At 46.1% G+C, this 15,609-nt stretch overlaps 1 protein-coding gene across 1 annotated transcript; it reads right to left on the reverse strand.

Moving 5' to 3' along the window:
* Window positions 1-12,870: 12,870 nt before the first annotated feature.
* On the reverse strand, window positions 12,871-13,868 carry MFIFM68171_06712 (Secreted glucosidase; the record flags this gene model as incomplete). Its single annotated transcript, XM_071062132.1, has 3 exons — window positions 12,871-12,951; window positions 13,029-13,285; window positions 13,355-13,868. The coding sequence occupies 3 exons, from the start codon at window positions 13,866-13,868 to the stop codon at window positions 12,871-12,873; spliced, it is 852 nt and encodes a 283-aa protein (XP_070918233.1).
* Between the last annotated feature and the right edge of the window lie 1,741 nt (window positions 13,869-15,609).

Here is a 15,609-nt window from a genome sequence, read left to right on the forward strand (position 1 = left end):
GTAACCAAGGGAATGATAGCAGTCCTGTTATCCGAAGCGATAATACCGACGAAGTCCTCTATAAAGTACAGAGTCTGCTAGGATAGTCGGTTCCTTATATGCCTGTTAGACCCGACAATACTACTGGCGAAAACGACAATACTGGCCTACCTAAGTCGCTATAGAGATAGGTAAAGAAAATCCTATTCGATTAGGTAGGATATAAGTACAATATCTTTAGAAAAGTCGTCGAGGAGCCTAAGTAGATCGGCAATTCCTACTAGTACGAGCGATGGTAGGGTGATACAGAAGGAATCATCCTTCCAAAGTACTTCGTGTAGCTACTATGCGGATCCTATAACCGATTTCGTACTATAAATAACTTCCGTACTATCATATACGTTAACCGATACGAAATCGTTGTACCAGTCCTTAACGCCGAGAATATTAGATATTACTATAAATACCTCGACGATAACAGGTTCGAGATCCTGCAATTGAGCATACAGTTTACTATTATATATCAAGAAGAACGCTATATCGGCTTCGTATATTCCGTTATTGCTAGTACGGATATCGCAATCGACTTCGTCGAAGCCGCCTATAGCTATACTAGATACGTTACCCCGGCCTTATATACTGCCGAATTTGACCCTGTTATAAATCCTAACGGAGGAGTAGATACAGTCTAAGCAAACCGAGATATTACCGATATAATTAAGTCAACGGGACCCAAGGTTACTGCTATAATTACTAGACTTTAAGATAGAACTAATAACCTAAATGTTATTTTAGACTGCTCAGTTATCGTAAAAGCAGTTGAAGTAGCTTAGAAGAAGAGTAATAACAGCCCGATTATAAACTATCCCCTCGATCTCGTTAAAGATACTATCAGGTATTACCTCCTAGACGCTATAAAGGGCGCTATTCCCCTGGCCAGGTTCAATTAGCGTACTTTCCCGATTCTAAAGGAACCCGAAGAACGTAAATCGTATAAGATTAAACTCGATGAGCTGGTTGATATATCTTACCCCGAAAACGCAGGTATCAACGTCTACCTAACCGATCTCCTACTATAATACGACAAGGATAATAGAGACAATATCGTACTCCCCGAATTTCCCGAGAAACCTCTATAGAGCGAGGAGAATATAAACAGTAAGGATAACGAAACTAGTCTATAGCATTCCGAACCTATCGACGGAAGTAACTAGAAGTATATTTGCAATAAGAGTCAGAGAGGACGAAGGGGCCGCCGAGGAGGACGAGGCTGCCGTATATAGAGACCCGTTACTTACATCAACGTCTTTATAGAGCTCGACCCGAACGTTAAATACAGTATTCTTTATTTAGAAGAAAGTAATAAGGCGGTTATCGCTCCTATAGAGACCTATATCGGATGTACGTAAAATGAAATCAAGGATAATAACGAGTTTCTCTAACGTATCGGTAACGAAATCGCTAGATGCTACGACGGAGTTATATCCGGAAAGCAAAATTCATTTTCAACAAATAATTATGTTCGCTATATCAAGGATAAGCTACGCTATATAAAATACGAGATAGAGGAAATAGACGTCATTAAAGTTGGAACCCCGACTTATAAGAAAATCCTGGCCCTATGATACTACGTACCCAGTAGCGACTTGAACAGTATAATCGCCAGCTTATTCGTAGAGCTCGGCCTCGTCGAGCTTAGTTAGTATCATATATCTATCGTCGCCGATTGCAAGACTATATATCGTACTGCAACCAATTCGGTTATTATTAACGCCCTTACGGAGAAAACTGTTGTTGATCTTATAGAGCTCAAGAGTAAGGTCCGGGATATAGAGGAGAATTTTATCCTAGTATCGGAAATTACGGAGGTAATGGCTAAAGTAGGTGATACGATTCGTTCCTTTACTGAGAAATAGAAGGAGAATGTCGACAACGTAGTCGCTAAAACTGTCGATAAAGCCGTTAACAAAACGATCAGCAAAATGATTAATCTCAAGATCGTAGAATCGGTTAAGAACACTAAGGCTGACATTACCAAGTACCTAAGCGATCTCGAGAATAAACTGAAGTCAGAAATCTCAGTAGCAAAGAGGCTAATGGTTCAACCGCCAAAGACAACGGCATTACAGAAAGAACAGATAATGAATATACTGAGATCGACCTAAGAGCCCGAAACGCCCGGATCCGTCAATAAACGTAAGGTGTCTGACAATAGCCACGGCACCAGATTGCCCCGGTCTAAGAAGAGGAACGTAAACGCTGTTCAAGGTAACAGAATGCAGGTAAGGAATAACAGGAACATACAGGGTGCCGCAACGGTAGGCGTGCAGCCCAAGAAGAGAGCGCCGCTCTCTGGTCTATTCGACCTTTAAAGAAGTCAAAAACGACGATACTGAGATAAGAAATTAGGGCCAAAGGGATGGCTAATAGAGGAACAAATATAACTTTTATAAAGTAGATAGTGACAACCGGGAGGTTATCTTTCTTTTCGAAAGAGGGGCACTTGTTACATAGCGGAGGCTAACACTACTCAGCAGTACCTGGGCCTACATCCCATTAGGGATAATGGCCCAGGGGTTATCGCATACGTCTATAAAGACCCCCCAGATTTGTCCTCAGAGGACCTTTATAAAATCAACTATTATCATATCTTACTTTATTATAGATCATGCCAGTGTTCATGAAGTGCCTACCTCAGCATCAAGGCTGACGCCCTTGAGGTCACTAGTTACGAGATTACGACGAAACCCCGTGACACTAGGGGTTCCAGTTAAAGAACGAATATATACTTCTATAACCTTATTGAACTATACCTCTAAATCTATTACAGTCGATCTCGATACTAGAGTAGAGATTGATGTTGTTAGTCTGGAGTTCGTAAAATAGAGGAAACTCCGATAGATCGGAATATAATTACTATATATTCGGTTTATAGATTATTATATCGTTGAAGTATTTGGTATTTATAAAGTTTCTTTAGAGCTAATAGACTGCTAAGGAATTACTAAGAGAATATGTATTTCTTATACCGCTATTAATTACCCCCTTATTATAAATGATTCCCCTATTCTTCTTAGGATACTAAGTTTAATATCCTATAAGATCTTATTATACCTAGAAGGGAATTTATAGTAGTTTATAACGGAATCGGAGCATGTTCGGATTGAAAACCCGAAGAAATTCTTAAAAATATATCGAGGAGAAGCTTATATTTACTCCTTAATGTAGTACCTAGATATGCTGGAAGCGCTTTTTCCGGAGGAGAAAGAGGAGAATACCCCTGAAAACCAGATAATATCCCCCCTAAAATCTCAGACTTTGCGGATGTTATGAACTCCAGTAACGTAGATATTCTACCTTCTTTCAAAAGCACTGATTATACTATTGATCTACTCCCTAATACTATTCCTCCTATTAGACCTCTTTACCCTCTGTTACGATATGAACTTTTGATTTTGGAGGAATATCTATATGAAAACCTGGCAAAAGGCTGTATTCGCCTATTCTAGAGTTCAGCTGCAAGTCCTATCTTGTTTATCCTAAAGAAAGATAGTATCCTATACTTATATATGGATTACTATAGACTTAACCGGATAACGGTCAAGAATCGGTATCCTTTACTATTGATCTCAGAACTCTTGGACCGAGTATCCGGAGTAAAGTATTTTACGAAGTTGGACCTGAAAGAGGTATATTACCGGATTCGTATCCGAGAAGGAGACGAATGGAAGACGGCTTTCTGTATCCGATACGGTCTATTCGAGTATCTTGTTATGCCCTTTGGTCTAATAAATGCTTCTGTAACTTTCTAAAGTTATATTCAAACTGCTTTAGGCGGGCTACTAGACGATTGTTATATATGTTATTTGGATAATATTTTAATTTTCTCCTTAGACTAGGAAATCTATATAACTGTGAGGATCAAGGATCCAAGGGTAGTAAGACCAGAGTGTCTGGGTACAAGCAGTGTACGTACAACGTAGGAGCAGAGTGCTCGTTAGGGGTCGAGTGGTGGTCTCATTGAACTCTGCCTCTCTCCTAAGCTCTGTCTCCTACCCTCCTTCTTATGCCCGTAACAGTATCGCTAGGGCTTACTTCCCCGCTCTGCTGCTTTATCGTCCTCCTTGCTGGTGTGCTCCTTCGACGCTCATCTGACGCGCTATTTATGCCATTCTAGCTTAATGCCGTTGTTGCTTCTGAGGCTCGCTTACGCTACGGCTCTAAGGTTTCCGGACCGCGCCTCACGCTGGCCCCGCTCAGCCGGTCCTCACAATAACTCACCTCCAACAAGTTCTGGAACGCCTGAGATAAGTGTAGTTATACTGTAAGCCTAGTAAATGATTATTTTATTAGGATAAGGTGGAATTTCTAGGTTATGTTTTAACTCCCGAAGGTGTCGGTATAGATTCAGTACGAATTCAGATTGTCTAAGATTGGCCTGAACTATAATCCTATCGAGATATCTAAGTTTTCTTAGGATTTTGCAATTTTTACTGTCGATTTATTCGAGGTTATTCGGAGATTGTATTACCGTTAAGTAATTTGCTAAAAGGGTTATAGAATAGACGAAAACCGGGAACCCTCCGGTTAGAGGCTGAAGAGTGTACGGCATTCATACGGCTTAAGAAAGTATTTCAAGATGTACTAGTTTTGTATTATTTCGACCCCGAACTCCCTGTTATTATTGAAACAGATGCCTCTGACTTTGTAATAGGAGCTGTCTTATCGTAAGTCCCGAAAGGGGGCTAAAAACATCCCGTTATGTTCTAGTCAGCGAAGTTTTCTAGACTAGCCTAGGACTATAGAACTCCTGATAAGGAGATGATAGCTATTATAGAAGCCTTTAAGTATTAGCGATACTATATTGAAGAGAGTTGCTATGAAGTTACTGTGTTTTCGGATTATAATAACCTATAAAGGTTTATAAAGTAAAACCGATTGAACGGCCGATAGGCTAGATAGTGTATGTATCTAGCAGGATTTGATTTCATTATCAAGTATTAGCCTGGGAAGTGAAATCTGGCCGATGGCCCCTTGAGAAGACTAGATTACGAGGATAAAGAATGTCCTGATAGACTCGAGTAGATATCTATTTTTGAGAGCAAAATTATTCGGGTAAACCGGATTAGAAAGCTGATCGCGGAAAGAAATAAGATTGTCTATTGTGTAGAAGAGAGTAAATTAGCTCGTGTAAGAAACCCTGGTAAATTAGCTAGTACCCGGGTTGGAAAGACGACTGTATAAGGGGTTAAGAGAGCCTACTGTATACTAGAGAATGGCGAAGATGCTAGTGTATAGGACCCTAGTAAATTAGCTAGTTAGAAACCCGAAATAATGCGTTGTCCTTTAGAAGTTACTGTGGGATCGCTGAGTGTTTACCTGTTAGGACTTTAGGATTATTAAGAAGCTGATTGGCTTAGACGGGAATAGATTGTTATTCGTTAATATGTGAGAGAGTATATTCGACTAGAAGCGGTTTATACTACGGAACTGTCGAAATCTATAAGAGAATTGATCCTAGAGCTATAAGCTATAGATCCGGTGACTCTGAAAATTAAGGAAAGGCTGGTGAGTCTAGCCCGAAACTAGAGAGTTTTATCTGAATGGGTATTTGGATGTGAGTAAGAACTGCTGTATTAAGGACGATTGTTTGTTCTAGTAGAGCAAGCTGTTAAGTAGGAGTTACTCCAGCTTTTTTATAACGATCCGTTGGTAGGTCATTTTGGTGTCGAAAAGACTCTCGAACTGTTGTAAAGAAAATACTTCTGGTATAGTATAACTAAAGATGTTAAAGACTATTGTAGAACCTGCTATACCTGCTAAGTTAATAAGATAAGACGGTATAAGCTATATAAATTGCTCGAATCGTTGCCGATTCCTATACGACCTTGGAGTGAAATTACTATGGACTTTATTATGGGTTTTCCTGTGGTGAAGAGTCCCGATGGCTCCGAGAAGGACGTAATTCTGGTGGTTGTCGATCGGTATATAAAGATGAACCGATTCTTCCTAGTGTCTACTACTATCACTAGCTAAGAATTGGTAGAGCTTGTTTATAAAGAGATTGAACTCAAGTATAGCCCTATTGATAGTTGCGTTAGTGATCGAGGTTCTGTTTTTATATTATAGTTTTAGAGTGATTTGTGTTACCTGTAAAAGGTATATAAGTGGCTTTCGACCGCTTTTTACCTGCAAACCGATAGGCAAATGGAGCGAGTAAATTAAATACTTATTCAATACCTCCGTTACTTTATATACTAAAACCAAATTACCTAGGTAAATCTCCTTCTAGAAGTAGAATTTGTTGTTAACAGTACTGTCAATTCTATAATTAAGATAAGTCCCTTTGAAGTACTAATAGGTTATCAACCTCCGATTTCCTGCTATATCGAAGGCGATATATAAGAGAGGAGAATACCTAGTATAATTGAAAGAATTGAAAAACTTGCTGAGCTGAGAAAATAGTTAGAATAAAATTGGGCTGAAGCTGTAGTAGTCTAGAAACGATATTACGACGAGAAGTATATAAAAAAGGAGTTTAATAATAGAAGTTTGGTATTGTTATTAACCCGGAATTTGAGATTCAAGTTACCGAGGAAATTGGTACCTAAGTTCATCGGTCCATTTTATATTCTAAACCGAGTTAGATCGCTGGCTTATCGTCTGGTATTTCTGGATAAGTACGATTGTTTGTATGATATATTTCCTATGTTAATGTTAGAACTGTGGTATAGTCGAAAAGGAGATGATTCGTCTGTAATGCCGATGCTAGACTTTGAGGACGACGGAGAGTGGGAAGTTGAAGAGATTCGAGATGAGAGAAAATTCCGGGGTGAAACCTTCTTTTTGGTTAAATAGGCAGGCTGGCCTTCGGAGTACAATCAATAGGTATTAGAGGAAGATATAGCGAATGTACTTAAGTTGGTGTTATAATTTCGAAAAATATATGAAAACCAGTGAAAGCGTAGGCAATAAGATGTTAATTAATATCTACTTGTATAAAGCTATATCCCAGGGTATACTAGATGCTAACCCCAACCGAAATACTATAGAAAAACCCCTTGAAAACAATATGAACTTCAGAAAATTGAGGTTAGTACTAGCTCTAAGTTAGGAGCTACCTCTACCTAAATCTGCTAGGCCTCTGTATCCTCTATGTTGGCAGCGATCTCCTTCTTAACCTTCTTAAGAAAACGGCGTTTAGTGCCCGACTAACCTACGAAACTAATGTCGCTAAGCGATAGACGAGTAATAGACCGTATCTCCTAGGCACGTACCTCAGACTCGTACTACGAAAAGTTAGCGATGACTCAGTAGAAATATAGTAATTGAGACTGACGTCGGTATTGTGGCTACGGTTCCGGCCAGGACGGGACGACTACTGTAGGCGGAGTTGGCTGTATAGTGCGACTATAGAGTAATATACTATATAAGCTTGCTATCGAGATATCAGCGATTTATATACGAAAATAAGCAAAATAAATATACTTATAGAAGATGGCTTAGTAGTACTGGAAATACCGAATTGGCGGCGATAAGCGGTCTTGGCGGTGTCGAATGCCCTAACTAGGTCTTTAACGGCGGCAGCGATCTTCTTACGACTGCAGCGTAAGAGAGTAGAGATAAGAGGGCGATTGCCCTCCTCGTCGAATTCGCCTTCAGTGTCCTCTATACGATAGTCGACAACGGTATAAGCCGCGTCAATAAGAATTATAAGGTCGACAGAGTCGTCAACTATTCCAGCTACAGCCTACGATCGTTAGTAAATTGTCCGTCAATCCTCTATAAATCGAATACGAGCTTACCGGAGTATACAACTCTTTCTTTACGTTGTAATACGAGTAACGCGACGATATAGACTACTCGAACGAGTAGATGATAGAGAGAATCTCGCCGGAGCGAGGGTTGGCGTTCTTGAGCGCCGAACGAATGCATTTTATATACGGAGTGAGTTCGGCGGTAGGGGCGGCAAAGGCGTCTATCGCAACGGAAAGGTAGCCGAAGCGATGCCGAGAAGAGAGAGATTAAGAGAGAGAGAAAGAGAGGGAGGGGAGGACAGAGCAGGTAGCGGACTATACGCGAGAGCCAGGCGAAAAGTAAGTAAAGCGAAACGTATGGAAAAGGGCCTGAAGAAAGAAAAGTTTTGGAAAAGGTAGGAGAGGAGAGGGGTATTTATATCTAAGGAGAAACAGCTAATACACGTCTGCAAATTTGCAACTATATACAAGCCTTATAATTGAGCAGTCGTATAATCTTCATGCATTTGAAGTTGCGAGGACAACATATGAGTTCGGATAGAAATCCGGATGATTCGGCCGTAATTCGGATCTCAGGCCCGAACCGGGAAAGTAGGACCTCGGAGCCGCGAACCCCACTACGGCCCGATAACCGGCCGAACTTTTCCTAAAAATCTCCCGACTATAAGACGACTCACTCTTCATCCAAACCATTGTTTCTCCTTTCCTACTATACAGCTCGTTGGAGCGGATGGACTGTAAGGTCCACCGGTTCAACACTTATCCATTTGCGCGGCTATAAACAGCACTCGACGTACACCTGATATCCACCCGATGTCATCCCAAGTCTTACCCCCTAAGTTCAGACGATCCTCAGCGGTAAGGAACCTGAGGACAGGTTCTACAGAGGGGAGGATAATTTGTAACGAGAGTCTCCAGACGAAGGTCAGGAGGACCCGCCGAATGATGCTGGATGATATCACGATACAGGATAGATAAGAACCCCGTGAGGGAACTCTCTTACGCGGGGCACTTTTGATCCGCAAGGATCAGTCTCTGTGTAATTGATAGGAGGCTGTTCACCAAGATATCGCCCGCTAGTCCAGGTCTTTTCGGTATCAAGACATCGTGGTCCATCTCCCTCAACGTGTTCCCAGAACAACCCCTTTACACCTCTTTATACCTTACGATAACAGCGTCTGGGCTCACTTACCCCGCTCGCTGCCCTGTCATCGACTTTGCTTATACGCTCCTTCGACGCTCCTCTAACGCGATATCCTCGCCCTTCTAGCCTAGCGTTGTTATTACTTTTGCGACCCCGCCGGTACTGCGGCTTCAGGGCTTCCGTCCTACGTCTACACCGATCTTACCCAGCCGGTCCTCACATTACCAGACTCTTTAATTACAGAAGTTTATAATAAGATCTAAAGAAAGTTCAGAAGAAAATAGTAACGAAGGTCCTTTAACTAACTACAACTTATAATCATCGAGAAATCTGCTACTACTATCAGACAGTAGATTAGTCAAAGTATCTAAAACCAAAGTTAAAGTAACGAGCAATAATATCTAGAGCTAACAGCAGATAAGGCACTAATTCAGGTATAAAAAGGCCGTTGGAAACAATAAATCAGAGACTGGCCTACGAGACTAGCTGACAAAGACCCTCTAAGTACTCTTTTGTCAGATCGAAAATTGGGATTGCTGTGAGAAAAGGAGAGTGAAAGGATGATTCGCATTGAAGGAGCGGCGTCTACGCAGCTATCGCTTCTAAGGAGGTGGTAGGTGACAGTGTTGAACTCTGAACGTTCCAAAACTTCTGGCGAAGCCGGTAATTTATAGGCCCCTGACCCTGGCAGTGCCCCGCCTGCACCTGACACCCTCCTGCACCTGACATCTTTTTACTGACAAGACCTTACGAAAATACTAAAATCTAACTAAAGCTCAAAGCTCTCTACTGGTTCAAGCCCGTATAAGGGCAATCAGCCTCCGAGACTTCCTCTTTAAATAACAAGTTCCAAACTACCCCACTCCATACTGCAGATGTAGGGAGAGAAGGGAAATAGTAGAGTATTTTGTCGTATGGTGCCCAATACCACCGAAGCCTAGAACTTAGCTGAGAACAGAAATACATACCCGCTGAGATCTTCGTCTTGTATTATAGAGCAAGGGATCCTGGAACCAATGGCTGTTGAGGAAGGTCTTAGGCTGGTTAATGGATTCAGGGTGCTTAGCGGAATACAGCCTAGTTAGAAAGCTAGAGCTAGAGGCAAAGGGAGTTGAGGAAGAGAAGGAGGAGGTGCCTGAAGTTGAAGTCGAAGACTAGGAGTCTTCAGGGTCTATATAAGGTCTTTCTCTCTTTTGTAACTACTTAGCACTTTTTATCGTTGTTTTTCTTTACTCGTTGATGTAGGTTTTTCACCCGGCCTATATGGTACGGTTTTCCTATATAACTAGCTTTAGAGGGTCTGGCACACTCGTTAGAGTAAAGCGGAGTAGGAATAATAATAATAATATTAATTATTACTAGCTTAGATCTATAGTTTTGTTTTACTCTTATATTTGTAATAAAACGTTTTTGCTGCTAATTAAGGTATTTTAATACGAATATTAGTATATAAAGTAGAGGAGAGCTTTTTAAACACAAAGTTTATTTATTATCTAATAATCTGAGAGTAGACTAAGTTTCTATTACTATGCTCGCTAACTGAAAGAGGAGAATATCTCCTCTAGAATTTTCTATGAGAGGCTCTAATAGAGTATGTATATCGGAGTGTGAAAGCATCTAGCGGTGAATCCAAAACTGCCAGACAGAATATTTTAGTATTGCTTGTGCAATTCGTTCACGTTTTTTTTTTTAATATAATATTGAGCCCCTTGTCCCCAACTTTAGACTTTCGTAGACGATATGGCGTACTGAGACTCGCTGGTGGAAACTGCCCTTTTCGTCTCAATGCTCTTGGTGGTGTAGCACCCTAGCCCGGAGCCAAGGGAATGCCGAAGTCGCTCTAGTCGCCATACGCATAGGGTATGCCGGACGGCGCTATTGCCTGCCTTGGCGACCTTAACCCTGTTCGTCTTGCCGGGACAACGCCGTGGAGCTTCTGCAACCGACGTGACTCACGGGCTAGGCATGGTTAGAGCACGGCTGGATGCAGTGTATATAGCCCCGAAATCGCGCGTCAGGGGCGACTCGAGTTGTATTTACCTTGAGCATGTTCAAGCTAAACACACGGCGGTGGCCCGGGACAGCAGACCTACGGTGAAGTACCTTACTGCAAAGTAGGGGCGGGATGGCACCCGGAATGGTCTTACCCAAACCTGTGCTACTACATGTTGCACTGCTTGTGTCTTCTTGGCTTGTTGCATTCGCTGCATTTGTGCACTGTGCTCAAAGACTCCCGCTATATTGGCCTTGTTGGGGCGAACAGAAGGGGCTGGAGCTCGACGTGGAGGGCACAGACGAGTCGACCATGGTAGTAGAGTACTCCAGAGACCTCAGAAACCCCTGTGATAGCAGCCTCGTAACGGGCTGCCAAGCACGACTGCTGTTGTCGGTGGGCTGGGAAGGGCAATGGCTCCGGAGCTCCTTCGCCTAAGGCAAGTGTCAGATGAGCCCAAGCTGACAAATGACCGGCAAATTAACGTAGGCTAACGCAATGTGAACCGACTCGGAAATATTGTGAAACGGCAGTTGGTGGCAAGGAATACTAGTGCGTCGACCGGTGCAAACGCTAGACGGCTCAGTGGCAGCTGAGGCAAGGCCAAGCATTGTACATAGAAGGCACATTTTGTAGCTTTAACACCCGTGGGCTGGTCATTTGTCCAGATGAACTCACACCACTGACCCTGAATCGGTCCCGTCAAGCGCCATCACTGGCTAAGGTATCTATTGTCCCTGTAGAGCCAGCACAGCGACGTTCCTAGGCACCTTGCTCATTCTTGTCCTTGATATTAGCTGCTCCTATATATCCAATCGTCTGCCTCTTCACTAATGAACTCTCTGTCGGCTCAAGGCTCAGGAACGACCAGGCGCTGTCACAAGGCCGCCCTACGGCTCGAGTCCGCCGCTCCGATTAAACCCAAACGCCACCGTCTTCGTGCCCACCGGAACCGGCGCCTCCCCTGCCTACTGCTTGAGCCTGCTGTTCACACCGGCGTATTCGTTCCGTCGGGGTTGCGTCATCGTCTTCCGCGGCGCCCCGTACGAGCTGCAAGAACCCGGCATCTGGGTGCGTCTCCCGCCTTGAACGCCGAACAGGGGACGAGGCGGAGGAGGGCTCCACCCCCGGCGGCTTTCCGACAAACTGCCCTTCCCGCTTGGCCCGGCTCAATTGAGCTTAGCGGGTACCAGCCATCCTCGGGGGCCCGATCAGCCGGATGAAAAGGCGTAAGAGCGCCGCGCCTTTCCCTTGCCGGTTGGACCTGGATGCGGCATGCTGCAGCAGTAGCGGCGAGAGCTGGAGCTGGAGCTGGAGCTGGAGCAGGATCAAGGTGCTCGGAGCGTACACGGTGGTTCAAGTCTCACGGGGGTACCTTTTTACTTCCGCCGGCTGGTTGGGGAGACAACGGCAATGGAAGTTAGGCGAGGTGGAGGCGACCCCGTTCGTGACGGATACTAAAATTCGAGGTTTGGCGTGCCACACCTGCATCACCGCCATTACAGTTAGACGCGCGTCTGCACGATACCTGAGTGCCTACCTACTCAGGCCTGCATTTCAACCAATCAAGCGGGTACTGTACAATACTTGTAACGTGACACCGGGGGCGGGGGGGGGGGGGGGGGGGGGGGGGTGGGAGGTTCTCTTGGCACTGGGGGTTGCATCCTTGTACAGTACAGCATTGCACGAGGGGCGGGGCTTGGGGAAAATGGTCAATCAGCAGGTCAACTGATTTACTACTTAGCCGCAGGGCATGGGCATGTGCCAGGACCCAGACATCTGACGTGTTTATGTGGTAAATACGCATGGTGGAATCCGCTGGGCTATGAACAGTCGCATTGACAGCAGAATCGTCATGTAGAGAGAAAGAATATGTACAGTGAAATCGTCAAACAACGGTGAAAGAGTGGATAAGGTAATATGCGAAATATATACCGAGTTGGAAGCGAAGCATAGCAACCGGATCCAAGAAAAGCCGGTCGCTGACAATATGGAAATCAAGATGAATACTGGGCAACATAGCCAACTTCCATCATGGCGCCGTAGCCATCCAGGGTGTCGCCATTGGGATAGCCAGGCTGTAATTTCTCTCTCACGTTAGCAATATGCCCGGTCACTACGAGGCGGCCACGGGATCTTGTAGCAAGGTACTCACCCAGTTACCGCCAACTGCGACGTTCAGGATGAAGAACAGCGGTCGAGCAGTCAAGCTAGCCCAAACTCCCTCGTCGTTGATCTGGTCGCCGCGTATTTGATGGAACTGGTGGTCGTTCATGAACCAGGTGATGGTCTCGCTGCGCCAGTTGTTGGAAGTGCGATCCCACACAATCCGCCAGCGCTGCCATTCCTGGTTGGGGAGCGGCACCGAGGCGCCGCGGCCGGTGGGCTCATTGCAGACGCCGCCGGGATAGACTGGAATATTCATGTTAGTTTTTTGGGTCTTCTCACGAGAATTGCCGGGGGGAGGTTTGCCGGACGAACCGTGACAGTGGATAGTGCCGTAGCCCGTCAGCTGGCCGTTGACCGTCTCCATGATGTCGAGCTCTCCGCACGCTGGCCAGCCGGTGCCGGAGCGAATCGAGTCACCCAACAGCCAGAACGCCGGCCACATGCCTTGCTTGGTGTGGATGGGGTTGCTGCCGAAGCGGATCTGGGCCTCGGCCATGGTCCGCCGGCCCGGCTGCGGCGTGAACGTGTATTTGGACTCGATCCGGCCCGACGTCCACGAGGACCCGTCCCGCCAGGGCACCAGCTGCAGCGTGTTGCCGCCGCTGGTCTGCACCTGCCGTGAATTCCTCCTGTACGTCTGGAGCTCGTTGTTGACGCCTAGGTTGCCGTCGATGATGTTCCAGTTGTTTTCGTTAGGCAGACTGGCACTGGAGCCGGCGAAGCTGTCGGACCAGACGAGGCTATAGCCGTCATAGCTTGGCGCGTTCCACGCCGAGACCAGGGGCGCCAAGATGGGGAGCAAGGGAGTGAAGGGTGTGAAGCGCATTGTTGTCCGTTTAAAACTCTGGGAAAGGAGTGACGCGAAGATAAGGTGAAGACTTGGTACGAGTATATACAAGGAACGGATAAGAGAAGCGCCTGCTTCTTGTGTGCTGTGAAAGGAATGTGAAGAATGGGTAACGAACGATCGTGTTGAACGAGGCAACGAGAGGAACGGTAGCTCAGTTTAAATGGTCGTCCATCGGCCCTACTATGATGGGCTAAGCAAGAAGGCCTAGACTAGAAGAAACCGTTGTGATGGGAGCGGGTGGTGGGGCCACCTGGGAGGGAGGAATGAGCCACATGGGGTGCCTCCATGCCTCTCCAAATGCCGGGTATGGGGGAAGGCCAGAGACAATGAGACCTTCCGTGCCAATGCTATGTTGACGCCTGATCCGTCAGGTACATGGCACGTTGCCGCCCTCCGGACATTGCTGCTGTTTCTGGAGAGCGCTGGTAGTCTGCAAAAGTTAGGGGTTGCAGTCAGGAGACGAGATATGGGGCTCACTCGGCAGGTTAAGCCGCTACGGTCCAGCCAAGTGGAAGGATCTGAAGCCCGGGCCCCGCATATGTCCGCACTTCATGCGGTCTGGCCCGATTGGCATCCCTGATCCGGGTTCAGGGTTCTCTGAAGAGACGAAGCGGCGCCAAGAGGCCGCCGTGGCGGGGCCGGGTTGGTTCAGGCACAAAGCAGCAAGGCGGCACAGAGCGGTCGACTTGGGACGAGGCCCGTTTGGCCGTTGAGTTTTTTTTGTTTTCCTTTTTAAATTCAGGGTTCGTGGCAAACATTGGCAATCCGGGATCTGTCTCCCAGACGCTTGGGCCGGGGTTCCAGGTGATCGGGGACCTTTGGATGAGGGATGGTTGGAGCCTGGGATTGTGACCCGCGAACCGTGGGGACGGGCACGGATATGTCAGTCATGTCCGTGTTGGTGACATTTTCCCCCGGTTCTTGGGTCGCATCGCGGGCGCTCTGCTGCCGTTTCGGCATGCACCAGATACTAGCCGCACGGCAGTTTCGCCGAGATATGGTCGAAAAACATGTGAACGGACGTGTAACGTTGTCTCGTTACCCAAAGGTCGCTTGGCAGATGCCATGTCCGATGCATCGCGTGCACTTTGTGTTTCTGTGCTGCGTGATCCATTTCCCCGCGGCCAGGCACTCAGGTTTGACTCTTGCGCGCAGGTAACGAAGCGTGATTTTTAAAGCACAGATGCGACTGAAAAGCTCGCCGTTTGATTGGACAGCGGACTGTGTCTCGGTGGCCGAAGGATGGGGAGGGCTTCTGGGATGCCATTGGCCGTTGCAGAAATGGGAAGGGGGGGACATCGAACGCGCCATCCGACCCCTGGGCCCAATCAATGGTCCATCGGCGCCTCGCCGGAACCAAAGAATCAGACCGAACAGCAGTTGCATACCAGCACTACGGGATAGAACCAAATATTTAAGAAATATATTGTGTTTAATGTCCATGTCGTAGAGCTTGTGCGCCCCCTTCCCGGGAATTCCACGTCCGCAAACAGCTCGATAAGTAGCCTGGAACAGGCTTCCAAGACCAGCGGCTGCCGTGACACCTGCTCTCGGGGGTTACACGTGAGAGTATCATCTGGATACCCGGTAAGGAGGGCTGCTTGGTGTGACCTGCAACCCTGAATATTCGGATATTGGCGGGTTTAACAGACGGAGACGCGCAACGCCGGTCTTAGACCTGGCCCATAGAAACAGGCACCCGGATGCCTACAGATAC

The sequence above is a fragment of the Madurella fahalii genome (assembly GCF_045866475.1).
Source record: "Madurella fahalii IFM 68171 DNA, scaffold_3, whole genome shotgun sequence".
Taxonomy (NCBI): Eukaryota; Fungi; Ascomycota; class Sordariomycetes; order Sordariales; genus Madurella; species Madurella fahalii.